The sequence below is a fragment of the Anopheles gambiae genome, chromosome 3 (assembly GCF_943734735.2).
Source record: "Anopheles gambiae chromosome 3, idAnoGambNW_F1_1, whole genome shotgun sequence".
In the NCBI taxonomy this organism is placed as follows: Eukaryota; Metazoa; Arthropoda; class Insecta; order Diptera; family Culicidae; genus Anopheles; species Anopheles gambiae.
Genome location: NC_064602.1, coordinates 2,227,105 through 2,244,543, shown reverse-complemented (window position 1 = coordinate 2,244,543; position 17,439 = coordinate 2,227,105). Strand labels below are relative to the sequence as shown.

The following is a 17,439-nucleotide window of genomic DNA, read 5'->3' as shown; positions in this document are numbered from 1 at the left end:
GGAAATAGATTGTGGGTTGGATTTTAATTGTGAGTGTTTTCATTAGAGAGTAAGCGTACGGTTTGGTTTACATTCAATCAATATAAGAATTTCAATTCATTCTAGATTTATCAAAGTATGATACATACATATAAGAAAATTATAAAATCTTATCCATATTAAAACTTCGACAAAGGACTTTGCAACCATCATCTTTTCTCTCCCGGTAGTACGGTGGACATGTTTGGTCCTTACTTTCATTTTAATTATTAGCTACATCATGTCGTTAATTCTGCCGGCTTTTCCATCATCAGCGTAAAATGATTCATTTGCCTTCGTTGCTGTGCGGTAAAATTTATTTTAATAATATTTAACGTGTCACGCCTGGAGCTCGGAGCGTGATGTAATAAAACAAATGATGCTCCATACGACTTTCGTAATGCTTTTACCTTTTTTTGAGATTGCCTTTCGGTGAAGCTGACACCGTTGCAGTTGATATATTTGTTTCGGTTTTGGTTGCTGTAGCGTTTTTTCTGTTCCTGTGCCAGTTTAACTTCTCTGTCAGCTTCACTGCCGTGCCGTTCAGGTGATGAAGCGGTGGTTTTACCCATCACCGAGTGCATACGGCTATGAGAGTGTTGTTATGCGACTCTGAAGGATTGAAACTGGTGGTTTGAACTGGTGTTGCTTCCACACGAACAGGACACGAAGGACAGGCATGAAAGCAGGCATGCTCTTATGGCTGACCTGTCGCTTACCATCGTATGTGTGTGTACTTCACACTTCGGAACGTGTGCCTCGTACCGCGGGAGCAACTGCAAGCCGTTAAAATGGGTATATGCTATTTTGATGAAAATATGGTTTTCGTTGAGATTTTTTAAATATGTTTTTTTTTGTTTTTTGATTACAAATTTGAAACCGTTTTGTATGCAATGGGGTCTGGTGGTTTTTTGTGCATGGAGATATATTACTTCTGTTTTGTTACTCTTTTACTATTTTGATTGATTTATTTCCTTCAAATTCAAAACGGTTCGCTAGTGCAAGAGGATACAAATATTGGTTTTAGTTGATGGGAAAATGAATATATTCAAGTATTTACAGAAATGATCGATGCAAACCGGGGAATGCAAGAATATGGAAATGAAATTGGTCTCAAAGCATACAATGTGTGCTCTTTATGATGAAGTAAACTTCTGCTAAAGCACTATCAAAACTTATTCAAGCGCGCCTTTGAAACCGATACACACTATGATGCCACTTGCTACATCATAGCGCCAGTTGGTCTGAGTCTGTTGGACCATAATTTATGAACTACATGACCACATCATACAATGTCAAAATGTACCACATGGTTTTGAGCAGGAGGAAACAATCATAATGAGTTAATTTAATTAACAACATTTAGCTTGTCGTTGATGAAGCGCAGGTTGGGCAACTGATCGCCGTATCAATTTATTTAAGGGACGAGAGATATATCGAAACCTTTGTCCATAATTAATGCGCGGTCAACAGTGATCTTATATTGCCTGGTAACACCCGTTGCACCAGCATCACTCTCGTCAGCACATGGCTCAAAACGATTTATTACTTTAACAGTTGTTAGTAAGAATAACTTATTATTGCTGAAATGATGTTCAGTGCAGCAAAACATGAGGGTTTGGAACTACTTGCGTACCCAGAGGAAAGTTATAACAATTCTACGACTATCGTCAGCATATGAAAAACTGTTCAACAAGAAAAGTGATCATACAAATCAAGTGATTGGTAAAGAGCAATAGTTATCAGCAAGAATGACGTTAGTCCGATACATCTGACACGATATTCTAGAGAAAACAAAACTTGTTTGTTTCTTTTGAACATCTTCAAGAATATCGATTACAAAAAAGACACCGAACGATATCATCATAACCATCGTTCCAACGGCTGTGAGCGCTCCCGTTAGAATGCAATCCTGCAATCCCAGGTGCAAGATGTCACCGTCTCAAACGTACCACTTGAAGAGCAAGATGAAATATTCTCGCTCGTTACATCAAATGTAAATATTATTTTATGACCCAGGGGAATCAATTTGTCTCGCGTACACAGACGGACGATACGATAAGGCAAGACGCTGAGCAATCGAGTGATCCTGTGCTTTAAAGGAAGGGAATGCAAATGGAACTGGTTGAAGAGAAGAGGGATACCGAAGTATGGCAAATATAGAAACGTTCTTCTTTAAACAGTTTCCTCTTCAACTTGAGGAGAGATACTGCACATCTTGTTTTTTAAGCCTTTTAAGAAAAGATTCCTTCTCAGACATCACTCGTATTGAAGAAACAGTGCTGTTTGATTTTCAATTGGCATATCTGTTGAACTTTTATCACCAACTCACTGTAGAGAGATTATATTGAACAATATTTATCTTCTGATCAAAGAACATTGAAGTCGTCACTGCCTGGGAAACCAATTCGATTCGACAATTTCTATGTGGATTATGTGTTAAATAAGATGTATTTAGCGCTGAAAGGGTTCTTTCATAAATACTCATTACATCTATTTACCTACACCCACTGGAAGTAAATGAACCGTGTCATAATCCGTTGCCCCTAGAGCTGGATGCACTTACTGTACTGCAAACATCTCATTTAAACACAAATGACCCACAGCCAAACTGGTTTACGATATCATACGAAGTGCAATATTTGTGGTTTGTGGATGTATCTATAACATACCTTCAACAAACGTTTACAGTAAGCTCGTTTACAGTATGAAAAGGAAATAAACGCTTAACGTTTCGCTATCAATTGACGATAACAATTTATTTAATTGCAGTGGCATGTTGCAAATGAAATTCAAACTGCTTGATGGTTTGTTGGTCGATTATACCATGACCACGATCGACAGTTGATTGAACAACTATACGCAAGCGATCTCATGCCAACCGATAGAATATGTTGCATTGCTTTCAACAGGGCAATACTAGCATGCAAAAAAGTACTAAAAGAATGGTCCAATTGCTAATATTTAATAATTATTTCACAGCAATTGAGGTCATCTACTAATCAACATTTTAAGCTTTGTTACATTCGATACACTATTTTACTCAAAGATTCAACAAAAGTCTACAGAGGCTTCAGAGTATTGAAACACATGTCCAAATATTATTCATCGAAAAGCCAGTGAGATCACAAAAGAGTCTCAAATTAATCATTGTAATTATTCATCAAATATAAAAGAAAAACGTGAGTAATGCTAGCATGTTCCATTACAACTCTATTCATTTAGCACATCGTCAACAGAGTCTATGGTACTGGAATCAACTTCTATTTTCAATGTGCTGATAACTACGAAACGACACATTTAGAATTGCATTTGGACCAATTTCCAGTGCTACAATTCCCTTCAGCATACGATGACACAAATCGGAGACGAAATTGACAGACATTAATGAGACAGACGAAGGGCAAAATAACACGAACTGGTGCTGTTATTTGTGTTATTGGTGGACAGTGTAGCTGCAACGAAGGAAAAAGGTCGACTGCAATAACCGTTTTCACATTTTGTAAATAACGATCGAACGATAAGGCTGACCTCTATTGCTGTTGGATAAATAATTTATTCAATCCCTGGACGTGATGGGAATGATACTAACCGTGGAGCAGTATAACCTGTTACGTTATAAAATCATGTTTCATAGTACATCAATGTAGGTTTTTACGGAGCTTCAATAGTAGTTGTAATTATTGACCGGAACAACATAATAACTCTGTTCACATAGTGATTTCTCTTAAATTGAAAAGAGTTGCAAGTAGAATGATTAGGATTTTCCTGCTGAATTGAAGTATAAATCGTTTAAAAAAAAGGGGTAGAACTAAAAATATTCAATAAATTGCAACATCAGTTTTCAATCAATTCCCTTTTCTTCGGTTACCATGAAAACCCGTGACTTTCGATATTACTACACATCAACCATGGCACACAATCAACACATAGGAAAGTTACCAACGATAGAATGTTTCATGTGCACGATTGTAGAAAATGCTTACTTACACCAAAATAGCATATACAGGTCAATGGTAAGGGTACTGGATTTATGATGGAAACTTTTCGACCAAAAACCGCTTGTAAGGCTGAAATGTGAAACAACTGAGGAGGGTTTCGCTTGCTCAAAAGCTGCGTAGCGAATAATAACAAAATAATAACCATTCTTCCAGTTTCAATCGATATCCCGATCACACAACTCAAATGTTGATTAGCCATTACCCCAAGATCACAACGGCATTCAACGCAAAGTTATGCTTTGAAACACATTTTGCAGGTCTCCATTGTCCTCCCAGAAGCAATATCAACCGGTATCAATTTACGACTATGGATGGAATGCTTCCATAACCCTTGTCTGCCGGTCGGTTTTATCCATGTTGCGTGCTTTTACCGAGGAAACAACAAAACTATTTCGAAAAGCGTCCAACCTAAGCAAACGACCTCTCTGCGGCCTCATGTCTTTGAGTAGTTGTGAAGGTTGGCGTGATGGTAGGTCTTTGCGCTTGAACAAATAACCGTAAAATGTAAACAAAATTATCCCTACAGCTTCCAAGGCTATCGTCTACCCTCAAGAAGCCTATTTCTTGGCATGTGCTCCAGGAAAGGATGAAAGTCGGTGAACATAGTTCTTTGCCGCTGAACGTCGCTGAAGAACGTTTATGGAAGACTTTGAAACCAGCTTAAGGGGTTTCTTGGCACACCTGTGTATATGTTCGTTGTGTTGAAGCCCTTTGCAAACGCGTACGTTCAATGTTTTCTCACCAAAATGTTGCAATTCATAAACATTGTCCTCACAAGCTATAGGGTGCAAAGGCAACGAAGCTAAGTTGTATCTTTCCGTGTTCCTTGTTCGAAGCAATGAATATCTTTACAAATTAACACCTTGCCAGAACATGAAACTACGATGTCGGCATACTCTTCTATAGTCTTAAACTATTCACTACTTTTTGTGCATTAATGTGAGATAGCATGAAAAGAGATTGAAATGGTGATTCAATTATCTAATTGTTCTGGAAAGACTACCAAAATCGAACATAAATAAGGCTGATTTGATATACCTGAACAAAGATGATATTCTCTTCAGTTGAACACGAGAGAGAAAAAAACCGATGAGGGAGCGAAATGGATGCTGCAGCGGAGATTTTGTCGATTTGTTTTTGTCGAGAGTTGACCAAATTCTGTAATCAGTGGATACAAAGTTATAACAACCGTAACCAACTCTTCTTACAGCAAAGAATGCCGTGTAAAAGCTCAACATCCATTCTAATGCTACAACTTGATATAGATTTCTCAAACTCGGTTGATGCTGTGATGTGCAGTTGTGTCCTTTTTGATGACGACATAAAAAAGAAACGCTCGATCAACGCGGAATCGCTTCATGTTAATCGAATTTTAATGACCTCCGTATCAGCGATGCTCATCGTTTGCGATTTCTTCAGGCGTTGAGATTCCTTTTTCCGCGACCTGAACATGAACATGTGACAACCAGCAACACATTGTCTCGCTTCCCATCATCCCCCGAGGTCATGTTTCTCCGGTCGTTGAGGGGTTGTTTCTGGAAGATGTTTAAAGTTCCGCGTACATGCTGCAAAGGATATTCCAACAACTCCAACCGAAAACAGCTTCGACGAATGGTAAAACTCTAAAGCAACACTCCACCTTCCCTTCCAACCAGTGGCGATACTAGAGGCGCGAAAATGGGCGCACAAGATAAAGATAAAATTCAAATTTATGCTCCACTCCAACTAATGAAAAAGGCATCACAACAGAGCCACGTTCCTTCCTGTCCTACCTCAAGGCGCTTCCGTGACCGTGAGTCAGGCCGTGGGCGTTCGGTGTGTTTGTTGTTCCAGTTCGATTGTCTTCCGGTCAGTCAGTGGTGGGCTGGTTTGGTTGCGAAATAGGATCGATCTGTTACAGCATGGTGGTTTTCTTTTTTCACAGTCATTCGCATTGCTGCTGAGTTCTACGATTCTTGACCAACCGTACCACAGAGTCCACCATTGCACATCGTAAACCGTGGCGTTCCAATGGCCCAAAGAGATAGCAAAAGTTGGTTGACATAAATTCTGCATCCGTTCCTTCGATCCCAGACACGCTGTGCTTTACTGTGCCAATGTCCGTATCCTCATGGTGGGCTTCCATTGTAGCTGGTACGTTTCACTCTTGCCGGTAGAAACAGGTTGGAAAAGTACTGCTCGATCCATGCGTTTAATGGAAATTACGATCCCAACCACTCGCTGTGGCTTCTTTTACAACTTTCCCTGATGAACTTCCATCGCATTCTCACACGGTCCACTTTGGAAAATCCAACGGTTCGAATGAGGAATGAATGCTGAAACAGCGATGTACTTTCCGATGATAAATCAAGCTTGAAAGGTTTTGCTAATCCATTTGCAAACAATATGTGGTAGGATAAGGTCTTCTCTATATTTTACTTTGTAAGTCTTTAAGACTAAGGCGTATATCGATGGTTTATATGTTCAATTTACTTGCATGCAGTAAGTTCAAAATGTTTCAATACGATTCCTCATTTAAAGTAAGATATGAAATGGATGCTGCAAGATAACTCACACTACCAAAGAACAATTTTAATCGATTGCGTTCTTCGTCCTTAAACCATGATGAGCGATGCGATAGGTGCAGTATATATTGTCTTACATTGCACGACATAATATCAAACACTCTATCTACCGATATAAGTGATTTGAGATCACACTAAGGATGTTTCCTCCTCCAGCGAGAAGTGACAAGTCGAAGCATCTTGCTAAAACGCCCCCAAGGCCCATGAGCCATGTTCGCGAATGCAAGCAGAACAAGCGAGTTTTAACGAACGAAATTGAATCAATAAAATATTCATCGTTCGAACAACGTAACACGATCAACGCTGCAAGGACTCAGGGAAAAGGAGACGCCCAAAGGAAGCTCTAAATTAATGTGAAACAGTGTTTCAGGATCAGTGTTTCGCGGCGTCGAGCATGGTGATAGAGCGTAATAATTGATTTTGCTCGAAGGAATTAGAATCAAGTCGATCTTGAACGCCCACAGGGAGGAAGACGTGACAATCAATGAGACAACGATTTGCAAGTATGTCGCTGAATTCAATCTGATCCCGAGGCTAGACGTTTTCTAACACTCTGCACGTTTAATGAAATAGCTAAGCAATCCTATTCGTTCTAGAAATTAAACTTCGATAAATGTATTTACTCCCATCATAAATCCATGAAATTAACGTCCTATCATAAATTGCACCGATAATAGTCGTACTTTACAAAATATAATTTCATGAAACAGAAACAGCCACAACTTCACAAGTCCATAAATATAATCCTTCCTCAGCAACAATTAACCGGCTTCCGAAGTGAACCGTGCCAAACTCCTCGTCTAAGCAAAGTGTTCCTTCCATGCGGAACCTTTACCCAGCGGGAGCAGATTGTGCTGACGAGGAGCGTTTCATTATTTTCCGCTGTAAACGATACACCACTGTGAAATCGTTCAACGTTCCCACCAAAAACTAACGGGACGCTTAATTTATGCTCATGAATATTAAACCGATCAATTTTCCCAACCGTTTGAGCCTATCCGGCGGGACCCTAGTGGGGAAGGTTATAGTTAACTGTTTGCTTACTTAGTCGCTGGCTGATGCCTGATCAGCTGGAAACTAAATCAAACTGTATGCTCAGCTAACTCAACCATCGAGCGGCAGAATATCACCGCCCCTTGGAGTGTTGTAAAAGCGAAGCGGAAGGTCGGAGCGATCCATCCAACCTGAAATTTGAGCGAACGTTTGCTTCGACAAGGGATACCGTCGGTTTGATGCGTTGGCAATCAACACGTTAGCAAATCCGAGCTTTTCGATGCCTCCATGCCTTGCTTCCGGGGTAATAAACATGTGAATGATTAAGATAACACTCCCCTGGGCGTGGTGAACGATGAACGAAGGGAACTTGAGGCTTTTATCAAAAATATTGGAAGATGGCGTTCTGTAATGGTTTTCTGAATAATATGTGAAAAGTTGTCAATTCCCTTGTTTCGTATAAGTTTCTTTGTTCTCTATTTTGTAAACAGTTTCCAACTGTATGGTTTTCGCGATAGATGTTGTAACGGACAATAAATTTAAATTTGAATTGGTTTGAAGCATATGGTTGAAACGTGAAACGTCAACTAAACGTCATTTCATTCGAAGCGGCATTTCGCTAGTGGTGTTTGTGTGGTGAAGTTGGACTGCGCGTTTGCAACGTGCTTGAGGTAATAATTCGAAGGAAAATCGGTATAAAAACGTCTACAATGGAAAAAGTGGAAAAAGACATCGATTTTTTCTACAAAAAGTAAGAATTTCTTTGGTTTGCAAACTTTTTTGTTTGCAGTTTGATTTGGTGTTCATTCAACAACTCGCACACAGCCGATTGCACTGTTGGCGGTAAGGAATGCTAACGAACAACCTGTTCCTATCGTCTCGATATCTTCACCATCAATCGCCAAGAATGATCCGTTTTTCTTCACTCAGATGGTGGAAAAACAATCTCGAAGTGTATTTATCATTCTACTCGACGAACTCAATTCTTGCGGTGCGTCACAGTTTCTTGCCACCATTGGCTGATGCAACATCTTCGTTTTCTTTCAGTGGGCAAATGCATCGTTGTGCGGCCAATGAAGCGGAGCAGGGGAAGCAGGAAACAAAGACTCAACAACCTACGATGGAATCGAAACGAGCTGATAAAAAGTTTTCCTTTGCCGGATCTGTGGAAGAACGAATTTCTCCTAACGAATACTTCAAGCTGCGAAGTGTCGCCGTGAGTGAGCTAAAAAAACGTCCCGAAACGCATCCTTATCCGCACAAGTTTTGCGTAACAATTTCGATTGGTGATTTCATTGGCAAGTATAAGGATATACCGGTCTCCGGTACGCTGGATGATGTGAGCGTCAGTGTGGCGGGACGGGTGCATGCAATCCGTGAATCAGGTGGCAAGCTGATATTTTTCGATCTTCGCGGAGAAGGGCAGAAGCTGCAAATCATGGCCAGTGCAGCGGGGTATCAAAACGAGGAGCAATTTCACGACGAAACTTCACGTTTGCGACGTGGCGACATTATCGGTGTGACAGGAGCGCCGGGTAAAACGAAGAAGGGAGAGCTGTCGGTAATGGCAAAGCAAATACAGCTGCTGGCACCGTGTCTGCACATGCTGCCCCATCTGCATTACAGATTGAAGGATAAAGAGACTCGATACCGACAGCGTTACCTGGATCTTATGTTGAACAACGACGTTCGGTCTATCTTTGTAACTCGAGCTAGGATCATTAGCTTCATACGTCGATTCCTGGACGGTGCGGGCTTTCTGGAGGTGGAAACGCCAATGATGAATATGATCGCTGGTGGAGCAACCGCCAAACCATTCGTCACGCATCACAACGATTTGGATATGGATCTGTTTCTTCGCATTGCGCCCGAGCTGTACTTGAAGATGCTGACCGTGGGTGGGCTTGATCGGGTGTACGAAATAGGACGGCAGTTTCGCAATGAAGGCATGGATGTGACCCACAATCCGGAGTTTACCACGTGCGAGTTCTACATGGCGTATGCAGATTATAACGATCTCATGGAAATCACGGAGCAGCTTTTATCTAGCCTGGTGTACAGCGTCCACGGGTCGTTCAAAGTCAAGTACCATCCTGAAGGTCATGGAGGTGATGAGGTTGAGATTGATTTTACTCCACCGTTCAAGCGTATATCTATGATTGATACACTGGAGGATGTTTTGAGCGTAAAATTTCCCCCCGCAGACCAATTGGACACACCGGAAGCGGCTAAATTTTTAGAGGAACTCTGCCAACAGCGCAACATAGACTGCCAACCACCGAGGACAACTGCACGATTGCTGGATAAATTAGTGGGTGAGTTTTTGGAAGGCAATTGCCACAATCCAACATTCATTTGTGATCATCCGCAAATTATGAGCCCACTGGCAAAGTACCACCGCACTCGCTCCGGTTTGACGGAGCGATTCGAGCTGTTTGTAATGGGGAAAGAAATCTGTAACGCTTATACCGAGCTGAACGATCCGGCTGTGCAGCGGCAACGGTTTAAGCAACAGGCAGCAGAAAAGGCCGCCGGAAATGACGAGGCCCAGCTGGTAGATGAGAACTTTTGTACTGCCCTGGAGTATGGTTTACCGCCGACAGGAGGCTGGGGGTTGGGTATCGACAGGCTGGCCATGTTTTTAACCGACTGTACCAGTATTAAGGAAGTGTGGCTCTTTCCGGCCATGAAACCAGATGAATCAATACGCAAAAGGGGCAACGGTGGTGCCTGATTCTGATTAATCTTAGTCTTCATTTGTTAATCTTTTGCCATTTCTATTCCTATTCCAATAACTGGTAAAATTTCTTTCTACAATTCAATCCGTAGTAACATTCCATTCAACTTGCCCTTTCTCTAAAAATTTTATCAAATATTTCTGGATGTTCAAAAGTAAAGTTTCCAATAAATTAGAGTAGAAATAATACATATGGTTTATTAAATTGGAAAGAATACACTTAGAGTAGCTTTGCTTATGAAACATATTTGATATAACTTCAGTAGATTCACCCTGTTTTCGATTACGACGCCTCCGTTACCTCAATTAAAGACCGTTCTGTTTGCCTCTTCGTCAGCAAAAGAAATCACCCACAAGTTCTCTCTTTCTACAAACTATCAGCAGTAGTTGGCAATCTGCTGTGGTTGTCTTTTCGTACGAGGTAGGTTGCTTTGGGATCGTTTGTAGTCCCTTTCTAAGATTGCTCAGGGCTTTCGTTGGAGTCTTCCAAACTGTGTTGCGTTTCCTCTTCCAGCAGGTTGCTGACCTCGTCCATTACTTCCTCGTCCGACACGAGCACCAGCTCTATTGGTCCCATGGGCACGTAAGGTCCACCAACGGCATAATCTTGTTCCTCCTGCTCCTGCGGAACGTTCTCTTCCGTCTCCACTGCAGGTTCTGGCTTGGGAGTTTCCTCCGGCCCAAGTTCATCGCCATTTGCCGTTTGCTGTTCGGGCCTGGCACTGGTTTCGACATTGGCTTCCGGTTCATTAGCCGCCGGGGAACCGTACCGAGTATGCAACATGTCCAGCTTCGTCGTAAGACTGCTGCCCCGACGCATTGTTTGATTCATTTGCTTCAGTAGCTTCTGACTTTCGCTTTCAAGCCGTTCAAGTCGCTCGGCCCGGGCCGATGTGTACTCACGCTCCTTGTCGGTGAGGCAGGACAGGTCTACCCTGCTCGATTGCGCCTCGCCCGAGCATCCCGGCACGGGAGATGAGTCCGTTTGTCGGGCCATGAAGCCATTGTGGATCTCATCGATCTGGGCAGATATTTCGGTACCCCGGTGGACCGTTTTCGAAAGCCTGCTGCGGAACTCCTTTGCTTCCCGTTCCAGCCGCTCCAATCGTTCCGCCCGTCGCTGCAGATACTTCTGTTCGTCTTCACTCAGCACTACCTGTTCGTCTGTCTTGGATTGGGAGGTCTCGCCTGTTTCACCACTCTCCGTTTGAACTGGAGCCTCCGAAGCGGATGCCGTAGGTGTTGGTGACGAGTAGCGGTCCAACCTGGAATTGAGCTCGGCCATTCTTTGCAAACGTGCTTCCCGTTTCCGTTGGAATAGTTCCTCACTCGACAGCTCCCGATCCGCGTCAGAGTGTGACGAGGCATCCGGGCCTTCGAGGCGTTCCTGCGTAACCGAGGATTCGGCACGTTCGTCCATTACTGCCATCTCCAAACATTCCAGCTCCTCCTCGCTCAGCTCACTGGCGCTTTCGTTCTCGCTGTACTCGCCCTCGGCATCGTCATTCCCTGTTCCGGTACGCTCAAAGTCCTGCTCGTCGGCATCATCGTCCTCCTCGTCCTCATCCACCTCGTCCTGGCCACCCGCGGCAAGGTTCATCAAACGAAGAAACATATCCTGTGCCGATTCCGGCTGACCCGCATCATTGTGCCTTTTCTTGCCCTTTTTGGAGGCCGACCGACGCTTCTTTCGCAGCACCACAGGAATCTCTTCCGGCTCCTCAGGGCCCGGCTCGTCTTCCTCGAACGGAAAGATGGGTAAATCTTCGATCTTTTCATTGCAGAATTGGTTCGCCCGTTCGACATTCTCGAGCGATTTCATGTCCGACTCGCTGTGCACCTTTCGCAGCACGCTTGCCACGGCGAGATGGTAGATATTGGACAGAGAGCTCCCAACAAAACACTTATCCAATCGGCCAACCATCTGGCTCCATTTGTCCGACTCCAAACCCGTTGTCGCTCCTCCACTGAAGCCGGGTGACTGTTGATTAGCCAAACTTGACTTCCGATTCACGTGCGTATCCTCCTCGTCGGACGGCTGCTCGTCGCTGTAGCCACTTTCGCCTGAGTTGTTGAGCGAGTCCTGCTTTCGACGGGCGGCAAAGTCGGCTTTAAGGGACTTCCATTGGCCCTCGGATTCGATGTTTTTCTCACGCGCAGCCGACCACTTCAAACGACAGTACTCGAGCTCTTCCTTGAGTTCGCTGAGCAGTCGGCGCTTTTGTTGCAGATGATAGCGTAGAATTTGCTCCTGAGTGTGTAGCTGACGATGCTGGCGCTAATTTGAAACGGCAAGGAAGCATGAGTGATATTGAGATATTTGCTTACGATTTGTTGCTAAACTAACGTTTGTTAAAGTCTACAGATTTCCATAGAACTTACTTGCATTTTCCCCACCAGATGCCATGTTTTTGTCAGCTCCAAACTCACAGCACTCAGACGCTTCTCCTGCGAATCGAGCCTTCGCTCGAGATGCGAATTTAACGTCCGCAGTCGGTTAGTTTCCTTCTTGAGCGATTTCTTCTCCAATATTAAATCCTTAAGTTTGATGTACGTCTTGCTAACACTAACGACCGTTTTCGGTCCATTGCGCGTCTGTACCGACTTGAGACATTCCTCGCTCTCGCCGCCTTCCTGGAAAATGGTATCAAAATCCATGGCATCATCTTCATCGTTATCCTTCGCATGTCATGTGTGTGTGTGTGAATGTGTGTGTGAAAAGGTGCGCTTACCACAAACGGGACCGGCTGGGCTCGTTCCTGATGGTTCACGAGCTCAATCAGCACCCGCCAGACTTTTGGCAACTTGTCAGCAATCTGTTCCGGCGATGCCTTCTGCACATCAGTGAACTCGTCCTCGCCACTAGCCTCGGCCCCATCCTCTTCCTTTCCATCGTTACCGGGCGGCAGCTCGTTCGCTTCGTCCACTTCCGTGATTAGGTCGTAAAGGGCACGCGGCAGGAACGCTCCCGTATCGATGGTTTCCGCCTCGTCCTTAGTCATCTCGATTAACAGATCTCGGTTTTCTTCCAGCACGGCTGCCAGCTTGTCGATGTTGATGTCGCTTGCGGTAGGTTTGCGGCTCATGCCGAGCAGGAACTTTGAAATGAACTGATTTACAACTCCCATCTCGAGCTGCAGCTGCTTCGATTCGGCCTGCGATTGGGCCAACTTATCCTGCGTCTGCTCCAGCTCCGTCCGTAGCCGGGTCAGATCCGTCTGCAAACTTTCCACCAACGCTTCCAGGTTTTTATTTCTGCAAAGACGAAATGCACGAAATGTTGAAAGCAAGATGCACCACAAATCATTCGTGTCAAGAAAGAGAGAGAAAAAAAAAAGAAAACTGTCTCTGTCGCCGAACGCCCAGCCCCCGGTTGTAGACAAAAGCGCAATAAAGCGGAATGGCATATTTGTGCGAGGAAATAAAAATATCCACATCTCGTCCCGCGCACACACGACGTCGTATGGCGGGCGAGTATGGCGTAGTAATATTTTCCGATCCATTCCATTCCGCTTGGCACACATCTCATCGCGGGCGAGACAGACATTGTGTCTGTGGGTGTCTCCGTGGGGCCGCCGTACTTACTTTTCCTGCTCGGTCGCTAGTTCGTTCTTCTTCAGGTCCAACTGGCGGACCAAATTGTCGCGCTCCATTCTCGAGACACGTTCGCGCTCCTCGTACAGATCTCTTAGGTTGCGAATGTTTGTCAGCTGTCGATCATACTCCCGACGCAAATCGTCGGACATAATTTGCAGCTCGCGCTCCTGCAGTGTGTCCTCTATCTGGCGTAGTTTTCCTTTCAGCTGTGCGTGGGAGAGAGAGGGCAAATATTTTTGTTATTGTTTGTGAGTCATTGAGAATTGTTTGTGAGTAACACAGTTCCCGTTAATCAAGGTTATTCTAGTGTAATAATTGTGAAATTGAACCACTTGATCATGGTTTGTTGAGTCAAATTGCAATATATTATGAGCATGAATCATGCGATTGAAAAAGACGCTGTACATGACTACAACTCTGAACCTAACTTTGTAGTTATTTTACAAATTATTTTAGAACGAGAAACATGATAAATTAAAGCATAACATCATAATGTATTCTCACAAAATCAAAAACTTCAAGCAACAACGAACCAAAGTCATTGTTTCATTGCTCCAACGATTTTAGGCTTCCCAAACCTGCCCTTCCGCGTGGCTTTATGCAGCTTGTCCAACAACATATTGTCGTGCTTCTCGTTTGTCCATTCATTCTTCCGGCAAATTGTGGCTCGAACGCGCGCCCGCGAAACGTTCATTCATGCCCATTTACGGCAACAAAACCATCCCCCGCCTCAGCAAAGGTCAGCCGGCGTCTCGCGAGAGCCCGCACGAAGATCAATGCGTCCATAGATCATGTGTTGGGCAAGCGTGAGCGCACGAGTAAAATCACCTGAACCCCATCCCGCGACGCAAGCGAGTGACCGGATAATTAGCAACCCGTTGGGAACGAAAAGGGCGAGAGTGGCGGTGGTGCGTCGAGAGAGAGAGGGAGACGCGCGACCTTCACATTGCCATGTGGCGTGTGTTTGGCACTGTATGTTTGGGCGTCGCGATGCAGAAGCATAGTGTCTACATACTGGGCAAGTAAACCACATCTTCCACACCTGCCGCATAAATGTTTGGCGCGAACTTGCAGCGACTGGTTTAATGCCGCGTGGTATGCTCGCTTTGTATGATGACGCGGTGATTGGTTGGACATGACGTTTATGCTTTAGTTGAACTTGATCACATCTCTCGGAATACTCAGTATGTTTACACATTTCACTTGATGCAAGAGTCACTAAACAACTAATACACTTTAAATTCTACACCTTACCTGCTCAACTTGATCCTCCCGAATAGCGATAATCTCCTTTCCCGCCTTGATCACGTCCTTGAGCGATTTCACCTGATTGCGCAGCTGGTCGACATCGGTCTGTAGCGACAGCGCCTCCGCCTGGGATATCTGCAGCCGGAACTGCGTCTCGGCCAGTTCCGCTTTCAGTGTCCGTGCTGCGCCGCACTGTCGCGAGCTCTCCGCCTCGGCTTCGTCCTGTTGCGCGCGAAGCTGCGTTCTCAACTGAGCCAGCTCGTGGCGCAGCTCGAGCAGCTCACCGGTGGTGCACTGTAGCGCGTGCTGTGACTCAGCCAGCTCTCGCTTCAACGCTAACCGCTCGCCGTCCGCCCGCTCGACGCTTTGTCCGCCGGCCGATGAACTCTGATCGTGTCGTTCATCCTCCGCAGCTTCCGCGTTCACTCGTTCGGCCGGTTCCAGCGGTGCGTTCTCACCGCTCGCTACGATCTGTAGCGCTTCGCGTCTCACGGCACCACACGCTGGGGTTTCTTCAGCGCCCTCTCCGTCGTTCGCGTGCTTTGTCAGCTGCAGCTCTTGCTGCTGGACGTACTTGATTAGTGCCCGGTTGCGTCGCTTCTCCTCTGCCAGCGCTTTGCGCAGATGCTCCAGCTCGTCCTTTACCGCCACCAGCTTGGACTGGTGCAGCTGTCGCTTCTGCTGTAGGTCACGTCGGAAATTAGCCAACTCGACGGTCATCTTGCGTGCTTGACATTCTTCCGTCATACTATCGTCACTTTCGGCCGCAGCATCACTATCGTGCGCTGAGCGTTGTGCATCGTCACCGACCGGCTCAGGGTCATCTTGTTCTTGCGGCGGGATTGTGGCATCGTGTAATTCGTCATCTGTTTTCAGTGCGGCCACACTGTCCGGAACGGGCACGCTCGGGGGCGTGTGATTGGACATGTGCGAAGACTCCCTGTCGGATGTTTGAGTTTCCCGGCCATCGTTGGCCGACTGTACGCCCCCCATATTTCACTACGTAGCTTAAACTCTGCGCACAGCAAACACAACCCAAAAGTAGGGAGAAAATAAAAAAAAGAAAGAGAGAGAGAGAGAGAAAGAAAGAAAGGGAAAAGAGTGAAAAACAGAGGGAGAAGGAAAGATTGACACTCGAAACCTCACTGCAAACCCACGAGCACAAAGTACACGATCACGCGAAACAATCGTCACGATTAATTAACCAATTGGCGGAATTTTCTTTCGTTCTTACGTCGCCATCAGACGGTCAGATCGGTTGTTTTTCATTTACGATACTGTTGATGAAAACTGTGCTGTTTTTCTGGTACACAATCAAAAACAAATTAAAAAACTGCTAACGAATGGATGATGCGGAATGTAAATTTAAACTACTGCATCATTACCCGACAGGGTACACACCGACACACCGACAATGGGTACAATAATTGGGCGGAAAATGAAAACGGCAAAATGAAAAATCTAACCAATCTACTAACCAGAAGGAACAGAAACGCGAACAAAGCACACGGGAGATGTCTTTTCGAGTGGCAGCGATCGTTTAGACTGAGCTATTTTTGGTCGACCGCCGTGCAGTTGACCGACAAACTCACCGAAGCCGTTAAAATCATACCCGGCTGCTGGCTGGGAGGGTGTTCTTGAGGGGGGGCAAGACGGGGCCCGATTTTCCTGCACGGTAGCGTCCGCTACAAGCAAACAAGCGAATGTGCGTATGCGCGCGCGCATTACCACGATCGCGACGAAGATCTTCGTTACGATTGCGCACTAGGGTTGCGCAGCGGGGTTGAAGTGTCTTTCTCGTTGCGGTTTAGTAGGTGGACGAGAAAACAAAGCTAGGATCTTTGTTTAGTAAAATGTGTGTTCTTATAAAAATAATCCAATCAATGTCTTAAAAGATGGCGAAATATTATTTAAATAATTAGGTGATTAATCCATCGATTGTTTGTTTCATGATTTCATGCATTTAGCTAACCACGCTTATTTTTGTGATAACCTCATATCTTGTCTGCCGAAAAACCGAGCATCAGCGACGAAACAAACGAACGAAGTCGGGCAAAGCGGCTAACCACCCGAAATTGATTTTGTCTATTTATAAACAAAGCGAAAATGCCACCATAAGACTAAATATGAGAGTATATTGAAGTGGCCAACGAACGCGTTTGGGCAACGTTATCCTTCGGATAGCTGTCGCACTGAGAACATTATTCGTCGACTGAACCGCGTTTAGCGATTAGACGATAGCTGGCGTTTAGCTGGCTTAGAAGAGAGAGAGAGAATACAA

The 17,439-nt window shown here is 44.8% G+C and overlaps 2 protein-coding genes across 8 annotated transcripts in view; one reads left to right on the top strand and one right to left on the bottom strand.

The window, feature by feature from the left end:
* Window positions 1–16,860, bottom strand: part of LOC1278098 (myosin-11) — a 109,390-nt gene extending 92,530 nt beyond the window's left edge. The window contains exons 1-6 of one of the 3 annotated variants that reach the window (XM_061660401.1): window positions 16,637–16,744; window positions 15,165–16,173; window positions 13,899–14,116; window positions 13,046–13,568; window positions 12,696–12,947; window positions 11,511–12,591 (exon numbers count right to left, since the gene is read on the bottom strand). In XM_061660401.1, coding sequence (XP_061516385.1) covers window positions 11,511–12,591; window positions 12,696–12,947; window positions 13,046–13,568; window positions 13,899–14,116; window positions 15,165–16,151 — 3,061 coding nt within the window. In that variant the 5' untranslated portion in view covers window positions 16,152–16,173; window positions 16,637–16,744. The other 2 variants (XM_061660400.1, XM_061660399.1) reach the window with 2 other exon arrangements.
* LOC1278097 (lysine--tRNA ligase) lies at window positions 8,179–10,502 on the top strand. Of its 5 annotated transcripts, XM_061660413.1 has the most exons (3): window positions 8,203–8,247; window positions 8,367–8,530; window positions 8,624–10,502. In XM_061660413.1, the coding sequence occupies exons 2-3, from the start codon at window positions 8,427–8,429 to the stop codon at window positions 10,308–10,310; spliced, it is 1,791 nt and encodes a 596-aa protein (XP_061516397.1). In that variant the 5' UTR covers window positions 8,203–8,247; window positions 8,367–8,426; the 3' UTR covers window positions 10,311–10,502. The 5 variants fall into 5 exon arrangements, with proteins under 5 accessions (XP_061516398.1, XP_061516400.1, XP_061516397.1 ...); XM_061660414.1 differs by lacking the exon at window positions 8,367–8,530 and having other exon boundaries at window positions 8,179–8,327; XM_061660416.1 differs by lacking the exon at window positions 8,367–8,530 and having other exon boundaries at window positions 8,184–8,247.
* Window positions 16,861–17,439: the final 579 nt, after the last annotated feature.

Bases quoted from the DNA above. Each gene is read 5' to 3' on its own strand.
- LOC1278097 (XM_061660413.1), top strand. From the start codon at position 8,427: ATGCTAACGAACAACCTGTTCCTATCGTCTCGATATCTTCACCATCAA. The intron at 8,531-8,623 runs GTATTTATCATT...GTTTTCTTTCAG, and splicing joins TGGAAAAACAATCTCGAAGT to TGGGCAAATGCATCGTTGTG.